Source organism: Dictyostelium purpureum (assembly GCF_000190715.1).
Source record: "Dictyostelium purpureum unplaced genomic scaffold DICPUscaffold_631, whole genome shotgun sequence".
In the NCBI taxonomy this organism is placed as follows: domain Eukaryota; phylum Evosea; class Eumycetozoa; order Dictyosteliales; family Dictyosteliaceae; genus Dictyostelium; species Dictyostelium purpureum.
The window spans coordinates 1-10,972 of NW_003519964.1; the positions used below are offsets into that span (position 1 = coordinate 1).

Genomic DNA, 10,972 nt, shown 5'->3' on the forward strand with positions numbered 1-10,972 from the left:
TTAAATTTCATTTAATCGATTCATTATTTTTTTTTTATAATTATTATTGTTTATCATTAATACTAATAGTATCAAAATAAAAAATCAAAAAACTTTTTTTTATATAAAAATCATAAAATACATTTAAATATCACATATATTTTTTTTTAAATAATTATCTTTTTAAATTTTATTTGTGTTTTAAAATAATATTTTTATATTAATAATATATTATTTTAAAATTATAATAATTAATAGAAAAAGACTGAAATTTCTATCAATCCAAACACAACCACTTTCTACTTCAGCATATAAAATAATAGTTGGTATTATTTTTGTTTTTTTTACATATTCTAGTGTTTGTGAACCCACTAAAATATTTAATATTCTTTTTACCATCTAAATGTAATTATTTTTATTTTTATTTTAAAAAAACAATAACAACCAGAATTTAAAAATATAACAATAACACACTCTTCCACATTACTACAATTAAAACAATATTTATTTTCTTTTGAAAATAATAATTTACATATATAGGGTGTTAGAGTGAGGAAATATGTTTATTTCCATATGTACACCCTCATTCACCCCACAACACATATATTCACACTCACACACAAATAAAACTCATATTTATGAAATCCAAATAAAAAAAAAATAAAAAATCAAAAACTTATATCATTATTGTATTTTTTATTTTCTTTATAAAATTTAAATAATAATCATCCATCCCATCTATCTTTCTATCTTGACAATCCTTCATTAAATAATCGTATTACTATAATAATAAAAAAGTATAATAATTTATTTATGTTTTCAAAAGAAAAACAAACAATTAAATCTTTTTTTTTTTTTTATTTTTTTTATTTTTTTTATTTATTTATTTATTTTTAAAATAAAAACAAAACATAACTTTATTTTTATTATTATTATTATTAAATAATAATATCACACTCAAAACTATACACTATCACAATATCATACTTTTTGCACACTTATATAAAAAAAATAATTTTATTATCAAATATTATTAATCAAAATTATTAATAGTATAAAAATTTTTATTTATTATTTTATTGTTATTGTTTTGTGTATTTTTTGTGTGGAGTGTGTGTGCCATATTTATTTAATTTTATAAAATATAGTTTTGTTTGTTCATAATACCACTTACCCCCATTTTTAATAATATCCAATTATTTTTATATTTTTAAACTAGTTAATTATTTATTTAAATTTATTTATTTATTTATTTATTTATTATAATTATTAATATAAACACCCACTTCTACTATTTTTAAATTCTATAAAAAAATAAAAATTAAAAATAAAATATTTTTTATTTTTCTTTATTGTTGTTATTGTTTTTAAAATAATCAAATCATAAACAATTTTTATTAATATAAAAGTTTTATTTTTAGAAACAAAAAAATAATTTTATAATAATAATAAAAATAAAATAAAAGAAAAATGTCAAGTTTAACAGAAACCAGTAGCCACCCATCAACAACAACAATCAATATCAACGCACCATCAAATATGATATATGATGATAATTATTTAAATTATTATAATAATTTTTATATTTTCAAAATATTATTATCATATTTAGGTATAAAGCACGAAATTAACCAAATTAGTGAAATTGATCACTTGGTTTTAAATAAACTACAGTCATACGACCAATTCCCAATCAAAGATACTGGTGATTATTTTTTAGCAAAATCAGCTGTAATTTCAAGATACATTTCAAATAATTATAATTTCTCTGGAAAATCATTACAAGAAAGTGCAATAGTCGATGAAATTATCGAAGAAATTTTAGAAATAATCGAAGAAATAGTCTTACCAAATATAAAGTCAAAAACAATTGTAAATAATCACCCGCCATTATAAATGCGTGTTAATTTTTTAAATATTAATTTTTTATTTTTTTAATTTACAGAATGAAAAAATCAAAATTATAATTAGCACCTATTTCCTTTGCTTCGAAAAAACCCTTTCAAAATCAACCTATATTGCCGGTGGTGATGACTATACAATTGCCGATCTTTATTTATATATTTTATATGACTATATTAAGTTCTTTGATGGCTTTGCTCAAGATTTTTATGGTAAATTCCCTCACCTGGACGCTTTAAAACAACACTTTGAATCAAATAAAGAAGTTTCAGAATTTATAAAAAACAACCCAATATCATTTTAAAAATAATAGCAATAATAATAATTTTTAAAAAAAAAAAAAAAGAAATAATTTATAACATCCAATTACAGAATCACAACGTAAAAAAAAAAGAAAATTAATTTTAACCTTTTTTTTAAATAATATAAAATATATATATTAATTATTTGTAAATATAAAAAAAAAAAAAAAATAGAAATATTATTTCAAAATCTATAGGATCAACTGTAATCTCTTAAAATAAAATAAAATAAAATAAAATAAAATAAAATAAATATAATATTGTAAATTACTAATTGTAAAGGAAATATTAATAAAATATAGAAATAAAATTTTTTTTTTTATTTATTTTTATTTATTTTTTAAAAAAAAATTATTAAACTTATTAAAAAGACTATACATATTAACTAAAATTGTATTAATTTTAAACATTTATTTAGCAAATAAAAAATGAATTCAAAACCAAAATTATATTATTTTAGTGTTAGAGCATTAGGTCAATTTCCTCGTGTTTTATTTGCATATCTTAATATTGATTATGAAAATATCCATGTTGATACCATTTTAAATGAAGAATTTAGAAATGAAAATTTAAAATTTGGACAGGTACCAATGTTATTATTAGAAGATGGTTTTAAACTAACCCAAACAACTGCAATTTGCAAATTTATTGCAAAACAAAATAATTTTATTGGCAACTCTCCACAAGAAGAAGCTATAATTGATGAAACATTAGCTTCGGTCCATAGTGATTTAGTTGTACAAGCAATAAGAGCAGCAAAAGGAGTAAGTTTTTTTTTTAATGAATTAAAATAATATAATAATTATTAATATATTTTTTTTATAATAATTAAAGGAAATAAGCAAAGAAAAGATTATAGAAATTCAAATACCTCGTGTTTTTGGTGCCTTTGATCAGATTTTATCAAAAAACAAATATATTGTAGGTGATAATATTACCTTAGCAGACGTATATGTTTATGTTGCATATGATTATTTTGTCTATTTGGGTTATGGTAATGAAATTAGTAAATTTTCAAATTTACAAAGATTAAAAAATCACTTTGAGTCTAATAGTGGAGTTCAAAACTATTTAAGCACAAGACCAGGAACAGTCTATCAATATTAATTTTAATAATAAATGAAAAAACTATTATTTTTTTAATTTTAAAATAATTTAATTAATTAATTTAAAATATATAAATTAATAAAATAAATTATTGTTGGTTTTATTTTTTTATATTATTTTTTTTTTTTTTATAAAAAATATTTATGATGAATAAAGTTCAAAAATTGTGAATAATGGGTCTAGGAATTTTGGATAATCTGTGGTGATGTCGATGGTGGTTCCAACACTTTTCTTTTGGTATGAAATGGTGTATCTGTATGAGGTCATCACATCCATTGGATTTAAATATTTTGGTTTTAAAGCTTTAAAAGACTCATTATCCAATATATTTTGAATAACTTTTAATTCGTCTGGTGAAAGTTTTCCTTTATGATTTGCTTGGTTGAAAAAATAACCAGTGAGGGAGTCAATTTCTAAACTTCTATATTCATTATTTAATCCACCTATTCTTGTCAAAATTAAAGGCTAAATAGTTTAAAATTATGTAATTGAATTTCAAATTAAAAAAAAAAAATTAATTTTTTGGAAAATAAAAATGATTTAATAGATTATATTAATACAAACTTCACAATTATATAAATTTAAAAGGAGCAATAGTATTGTAATTGATATAATAAATTTCATTTTTAAATTTTTTTTTTCTTTAAACCACAACAAATATAGAAATCAGTAAAATCTAAAATAAAAATCTAATATATATTGGGTATAAATAATATTAGTAAATGATTATAAAAATATAATGGTGGTTAAATGATTTTATTTAAATTTTTTAAAAATAATTTAAATATTAAAATTGAAAACAAATGATGTATAAAAAAAGAAAGATATTTTTAAATTTAAAAACTAATATATTTATTAAAAAATTATTTAAATAATATAAATTATTATAATTATTTACTGATTATGTTATTTTATTTTTTTACTATATATGTCAATATTTTTAAAGTACATGGATGTGGTAGTTGTTGTGGTAGTGTGGAATTTAAATAATATTTGTGTTTAGTTTTTTAGAGGTGGTTTTTTGTATGTGTGTTTAGTGTTAGATGAATACTTGTTTACTTTATTTTTTTTTCTAAAATTTAGCAAGTAAATAATGGGGTTAATAATTTAAAATTTAAATTGATAAATATGTATATAAATAATATATGCTTTATAAAATTGAAACAAGTATTTATAGTTTTCTTTTTTTTTAAAAAATGTATAATTAATTTAAATAAAAATGAAAAATAAGAGTAAAAAACTTAAATGTTTTTTCAAATTTATAATTTATTACAAAGAGAATTACAAAATTAATATTGTTTTAAAAATATCTCAATTATTATAAGGTTTATAATAAAATATCTTTAGTCTTTTTGTAATGTTGTTGGGTTTTGTACAAGTATAAAGGGAGTTCTCCTTTTATTTATTATAATAAAACATATTATTATAACAATAAACTATTATATAATTTGTTATTATTTGTTTTTTATATAAAGAAACGCATTATTTTTAGTAGTTATCAATAAATCTTTTACATTTTTTAATTATTTTTAATTTTAATGATATATTGATATCAAATAAGAGCACACAAAAAAATAATAAATAAAAAAATAGAAAACAGATACATATAAAAGTACAATAATTGAAAACATTGTATCCACTGTAATGCCAATTAAATATATATTTATATATACATTGTTTGTTGCAAAATAAAAATGAAATTAGGAGTTATACCAAATACTAAATATCTATAATTAGTTTTTTTTTTGGGGTTTTATTTATTTATTTAGATCTATTTCTATTTATAAACAATGCTAACTAGATTTTAATAAATAAACATATATTAAGTTGGTATATTTATATTGAAATAATTATATATGTATATACAACCAAAATAAGATAATAATTAATATGGTTTCGAATGATTTTTTTAAAATAAAATTATTTAAATTAAAATTATTGGTGAAATATAAAAAAAAACCATTCATAACAAATCTTTACATATATTTATGAATAGAAATAATTATTACTAATATAACGTAAAATAAATTATAAAAAAAATGTGAAAATAATAAAAAATAAAAATAAAAAATAAAAAATATAAAATATAAAATATTAAAAAAAAAAAAAAAATCTTTCGAGTTCTCCGTCCATAATGGAAAAAAATAAAGAATTTTCCTTTATATATAAAAAAAGGAAAATCTATTAAATTGAATATGAAAAATATTTATGAATTAGAATTATCACCACAATCATTCACACACGATATGATTTAAATATCTTTTCAAAAAATTATTTTTTAATTATTTTTTAATTTTTTAAATTTAAAAAATTTTTAAATTAATATTTTATTTTTTTTTTTATTTTTTTATTTTTTTTTTCTTAAAACTATTAATTAATAAATAAATATATATAACATAAACTATGGAACTATCATTATTAATACCAAATAATAAAATTGAAAAATTAATTAAAGAATGGTTAGAAGAAGATATACCATCATTTGACTATGGCGGTGTTATTGTTGGAAGCGATATAAAGACTGCACATTTATTAGGTAAGCAAACTGGTGTATTCTCAGGCAAGGTCTTCTTTGATGAAATATTTAGACAATTAGGATGTAGTGTTAAATGGTTCATTAAAGATGGTGAACCATTTACTATGGCCGATGGTAAACCACAATTGTTAGCAATTGTTGAAGGTCCATGTAGAAATATATTAATAGGTGAACGTTTGTCATTGAACATATTATCAAGATCGTGTGCTGTAACCACCCAAGCAAGCGCTATAAAAAAATTAGTAGATAATGTTGATTGGAAAGGTAAAGTTGCAGGTACTAGAAAGACAACTCCAGGATTTAGATTAGTAGAGAAATTAGCATTACTAGTAGCAGGTTTAGATACACATAGAATGGACTTATCCAGTATGATTATGTTAAAAGATAATCATATTTGGGCATGCGGTAACATTACACAAGCTGTTAAGAATGCACATTCCGTTGGTGGGTTCTCTTTAAAAATCGAAGTTGAATGTAGAAATCAAGATGAAGCCATCGAAGCCATCGAAGCAGGTGCCGATATTGTAATGCTAGATAACTTTAACCCACAAAATTTAAATACAGTTAGCACATACTTAAAACAACACTATCCACATATTAAAATTGAAGCCAGTGGAGGTATTACAGTACAAACCATTCAACAATATGCAATCAGCACTATTGATATCATTTCAATGGGTAATTTAACTCAAGGCGTACCACACATCGATATCAGTTTAAAGATTCAAAAAAATAAACAATAAATAAAAGAATATTTCTTTAAAGCTATAAAAAATTATTTATTTTTTTTGTCAATAGGTGTATATATAAATTAATGAATATAGAATCTATAATAAATGTTAAGAAAATAATTTTTTAGGATAAAGAAAAGAAAAATAAAGAAAATTTATAGTTTTTTTGGATTTAAAAAAAAATATTTACAAGTTTGTTTTTTATTAAAATATATTTTATAAAATAATTAATTATTATTTTGAATAATTAATTTGATATCAAATATTATTATTTTTTATATTATTATTATTATTGATTCTATTATTTTTTAATAGTTTGTTATTTTTTTTTTTTGTTATTTTTTTTTTAAAATTTTTAGAAAAAAAAAAAGATATGGAGAAATAATTAAAAAAAAAAAAAAATTATTTTTTCTTTTTTTATATATTTCTTCAATAAGTTTATATATATTATTATTATAAAAAAATTATACTACAACCCTAACAGATCTTGGGATCATTTCGCAAACGAATGGAGTTTGACCTTTTAATTCACCATCGATATCAATAATTTCTTCATCGATTTGATCTTCTAATTCGGATAAAATTGTATTGCATTCGGTTTTTAAAATTTCTAATGGATTTTTAGCATGTTCACGACCAGCCTTAATAGCAGCCTTGATTCTTTTCTTTTCTTTTCTTAATCTCTTCTTTCTTTCTTTATCTTTTTTGAATGGAGTGATACTGAATCTCTTTACTTGTTTATAAATTACATAATCTAATTCGGTGTGGGTACCATCGTAAACTTTGGTGAAAACACTCATTAAATCGAAAGTTTTATGTGATTTGATGAGGATTAAATCGATAAGACCGTCATTGAGTTTAGCTTTTGGTGCCATTTTCATACCTTTAGCGGCACCTTGAATATTATTGACGATGGCTAAACAAAATTCATCTTCTAAAGCTGTAATTTCACCATTGGCATCTTCGTATTCGATACGAGCTAAGATCTTTTCACCTCTGCAAAGCTCAAGAAGAGCAGCAGTTGTATAACGAACAGCCTTACCCATCCATCTCATCTTTTCGGCAGTGATATTAACTTTTGAACCCAAACCCCAATGAAGAGAATTGAAACAATAAATTGGTTCTGGTGAAGAGTCGTCAGTTGATTCATCGTCGTTTGATTGATTATGTAAATTTGAACCATACTCCATTAAGGCATCTGGACGAATTTGTCTATATGCTTGAATTGAACGTCTACCGGCTTCTTGAGAGGAGGAAAGAGTTGGTGAATCTAAATTGACATGAGCAAATTTCTTTTTTAATGTATCGTATTCTAATCTTCTTTTATTGCACTCTGCAGAGATTTTATTTTTACCAACGATTGTAACTTTAGCAATATCGATTGGAACTGTTAAACCGTTAACAACACGTTCACAAACATGTTTAATTGAAAGTTTACCTTGGAGTTCTAAAACAAATGAATTACCAGTACCGGCTGGAAGACAGGCCATAACAAAACGTTCTCTTGATTCTGGATCTCTTTTCATAATACCATTAACAGCTTCGTGGATTGTACCGTCACCACCAACTAAACAAATAACATCGACACCTTCAACATCCAAAGTACGGCAAAGAACTTCAGCGTGGCCTTTATATTCGGTTGGAATGACATGAACTTTAATACCATGTACTTCAAAATATTTCTTGGCTTCGTGCATAATCTTTTCACCAATTTTACTACCACTCATTGGATTATAAATAATTGTAACATTTTGGACTCTGATTCTCTTTACACGTGATGGTTCGCAGAATGATGGATGTGAAAGTACTGAGGTTTCATTTAAATCGTTAACAAAATTTTCTTTATCGCTATCTAATTGTTCGGACCAACTTCTTCTGTTGTTTGTATCTAATAATGAGTCGGCTCCTTGTGGTGAAGATTTATTACTACCAATGACTTGAACTTCAGTAGCTACGCTATTTGGAACAGAATTATCGATAACTTGGATGGTTGATGGTGGAGTAGTTGATGATGAGGATGGAGTTGATGGTGAGGATGGAGTTGAAGTAGTTGTGGTAGTTGTAGTAGCAGTATCGGTTTCGGTAGTAGCGGAGGTAATGCTGACTGGTGAAACAACGTCAACTGGTGTAGCACTTAATAAAACTGGTGTTGGTGTGGCTGATGATGGTGCAGATAATGGTGATGGAGTTGGAGCACTTGCTACACTATTACTACTATTACTACGTTCTAAAGAGATTCCTCTGGCAAGACTACCATCACTTGATGATGGATGTGAACTTGGTGCACTATAAGTAGTTGTATCAATATTTGCTGTTGTTTTTGGTGAACTTGGATTACTATCAATTGGAATATCGATATTTTCTAAACTTTGTGATCTTCTATTTGATAAATTCTTTGATTTTCTTTTACTAGAACCATCTGAATCTTCTTTTTTATGTCTAAAAATATTTCTTAAACTAAATTTTTCTTTTTCTTTTTCTTTTTCTTTTTGTTGTTGTTGTTGCTCTACTTCTGACATTATAAAACTTATATATATATTGGATATTGTAAATTATTTTCTTTAAATTAAATGTTGTAAAAAATGGTTTATTTATTATTACTCTAAATATTACTACTTCTAGCTAACTTCTTACTACTATTCTATTCTCTAAAAAATAATATTTAAATTAATAAAGAGTTGGTTTTTTTTAAAATATTTTCTTGAATTTATTTATATTAAACAAAATAGAAAAAATAAAATAAAATAAAAAATAAAAAGATGATAATTTTATATAGAACCAAAATATAATTGTTTTTTTTTTTAATATAGATAATAAAGTTTTTACTTTTTTAAAATATAGTAATAAAAATAGATTTTTAGAATAATAGTTATTTGGTAATGAAAACATGGGTGTTTATTTAAAATGTAAAGTAATATCTTTAGATATATATACTTTTATTATTATTATTATTTATAAGCTACTACATCCAGCATTATCTTTTTTTTTTTTTAATTATATAACTGATATTGTTACTTATTTAATAATTTGTTGATTTATTTTATCGAAAAACTGTTTTTGTGTTTTGGGGGGGTTTTTATTATATGTGTGTTTTATATGTGTGGTTGTATGAAGTAGCAATGTGTATAATAATTTAAAAAAAAAAAAAAAAAAAAAAAAATAATAGTGAAAACAATTTACACACAATATATAATAGAAATCAATAAACAATTTTAAAAAGGAAATAAAAAGAGTACTAATTTTTAGGAATTTATTTATATTTAAAAAAAGGTATGTGTGTGGTGTGTTATTACTATTTAAGTAAGTTTTAAAAAAACTATAAAAAAAAAAAAAGAAAATTAAATTTTAATTTTAAATTTTTTTTTTATAAATTATTTTTTATTATTCTTTTTATTATTATTTTATTTTTAATAATACTATTACTAATATTATAAGAAATTTACTTTTAAAAACACATAGTAAATTAAAATTTAATTTTTAAATTTTAAAATAATTAAAAAATTAAAATAATAATTATTTTAAAAATATTTAAGATTGTTTCTGCTGTGTGTTACTATAATATTGTTATATTTTTATTGTTATTGTCTGATAATAATAAAATTTATTATATTTTTTATTATTATTATTATTATTATTATTATTATTATTATTATTATTATTATTATTATTAGGTGCTATCCTTTGGTGCTATGGCATTGGAAAAATAAAAATTTAAAAAAATAAAATAAAAAAAAAATGATGAGTTGTAATTATATTTTATTTTTTTTAATTATTGTTTATTAATTTAATTTTAAATTAAATTAAATTATTTTTTTTTATTTTAATTAAGACAATATTTCTTAAAATAGAATTATATTATATTATTTAAATTTTTAATTTAATTAAAATTAAAAACAACAAACATTGAAATTGTGTGTATATTTGAACTCGATCTATAATGTCGAATGAAAAATCTATAATGTAGATTTAAAAATGAAAAAAAACCAACAAAAACCGAATACAACAACAAAATAAAAAAAAAAATAAAAATAAAAACACAAAAACCAATTTAATATTTACATCGAACTTTAATAAAATCTGAAACTAAAATAAATAAATAAATAAATAAATAAAATAAATATATTTAAAAATAAATTAATTTTTTTAAATGTAAAATGTGGAAAATAAAAAAAATATAAAAATTAATATTTTATTGAGAAATGAAAATATGTTGTTTTTGTGTTGTTATTATTTTTAATGTATGAAATAATTAAAAAACATTATTTACTAAACTTTTATTATTATTATTTGTTTTGTATTAAAAATAAAAATAAAAAAAATAAAAATAAAACACTTTTGAAAAAAAAAATAAAAATAAAAAAAATAAAAAAAATAATTGTTCTATTAAAACACATTATTATTTATGTGGTTTCTTC

At 20.9% G+C, this 10,972-nt stretch overlaps 5 protein-coding genes across 5 annotated transcripts; 3 read left to right on the plus strand and 2 right to left on the minus strand.

Moving 5' to 3' along the window:
- Positions 1–54: 54 nt before the first annotated feature.
- On the plus strand, positions 55–2,211 carry DICPUDRAFT_93287 (uncharacterized protein). Its single transcript, XM_003294749.1, has 3 exons — positions 55–384; positions 1,401–1,851; positions 1,925–2,211. Exons 2-3 carry the CDS (start codon positions 1,450–1,452, stop codon positions 2,183–2,185), a joined length of 663 nt encoding a protein of 220 aa, XP_003294797.1. The 5' UTR covers positions 55–384; positions 1,401–1,449; the 3' UTR covers positions 2,186–2,211.
- A 358-nt stretch (positions 2,212–2,569) lies between these two features.
- Positions 2,570–3,400, plus strand: DICPUDRAFT_93288 (uncharacterized protein). The gene is made up of 2 exons (XM_003294750.1): positions 2,570–2,947; positions 3,018–3,400. The coding sequence occupies exons 1-2, from the start codon at positions 2,612–2,614 to the stop codon at positions 3,288–3,290; spliced, it is 609 nt and encodes a 202-aa protein (XP_003294798.1). The 5' UTR covers positions 2,570–2,611; the 3' UTR covers positions 3,291–3,400.
- A 31-nt stretch (positions 3,401–3,431) lies between these two features.
- Positions 3,432–3,755, minus strand: DICPUDRAFT_43962 (uncharacterized protein; the record flags this gene model as incomplete). Its single annotated transcript, XM_003294752.1, has 1 exon — positions 3,432–3,755. A coding segment is annotated over one exon (324 nt), but the record flags the coding sequence as incomplete, so codon positions are not given.
- Positions 3,756–5,693: 1,938 nt separating this feature from the next.
- Positions 5,694–6,595, plus strand: DICPUDRAFT_59260 (nicotinate-nucleotide diphosphorylase; the record flags this gene model as incomplete). Its single annotated transcript, XM_003294751.1, has 1 exon — positions 5,694–6,595. The coding sequence occupies one exon, from the start codon at positions 5,694–5,696 to the stop codon at positions 6,567–6,569; it is 876 nt and encodes a 291-aa protein (XP_003294799.1). The 3' UTR covers positions 6,570–6,595.
- A 426-nt stretch (positions 6,596–7,021) lies between these two features.
- DICPUDRAFT_100067 (uncharacterized protein) lies at positions 7,022–10,841 on the minus strand (the record flags this gene model as incomplete). Its single annotated transcript, XM_003294753.1, has 2 exons — positions 10,617–10,841; positions 7,022–9,205 (listed from the first exon to the last, which is right to left on the minus strand). The coding sequence occupies exon 2, from the start codon at positions 9,074–9,076 to the stop codon at positions 7,022–7,024; it is 2,055 nt and encodes a 684-aa protein (XP_003294801.1). The 5' UTR covers positions 9,077–9,205; positions 10,617–10,841.
- Positions 10,842–10,972: the final 131 nt, after the last annotated feature.

Excerpts from the sequence above, each read along its gene's own strand:
- DICPUDRAFT_93287 (XM_003294749.1), top strand. The coding sequence starts at position 1,450 with ATGTCAAGTTTAACAGAAACCAGTAGCCACCCATCAACAACAACAATC. Across the intron at positions 1,852-1,924 it reads ATATAAAGTCAAAAACAATT|AATGAAAAAATCAAAATTAT; the intron begins GTAAATAATCAC and ends TTTAATTTACAG.
- DICPUDRAFT_93288 (XM_003294750.1), top strand. The coding sequence starts at position 2,612 with ATGAATTCAAAACCAAAATTATATTATTTTAGTGTTAGAGCATTAGGT. Across the intron at positions 2,948-3,017 it reads CAATAAGAGCAGCAAAAGGA|GAAATAAGCAAAGAAAAGAT; the intron begins GTAAGTTTTTTT and ends TAATAATTAAAG.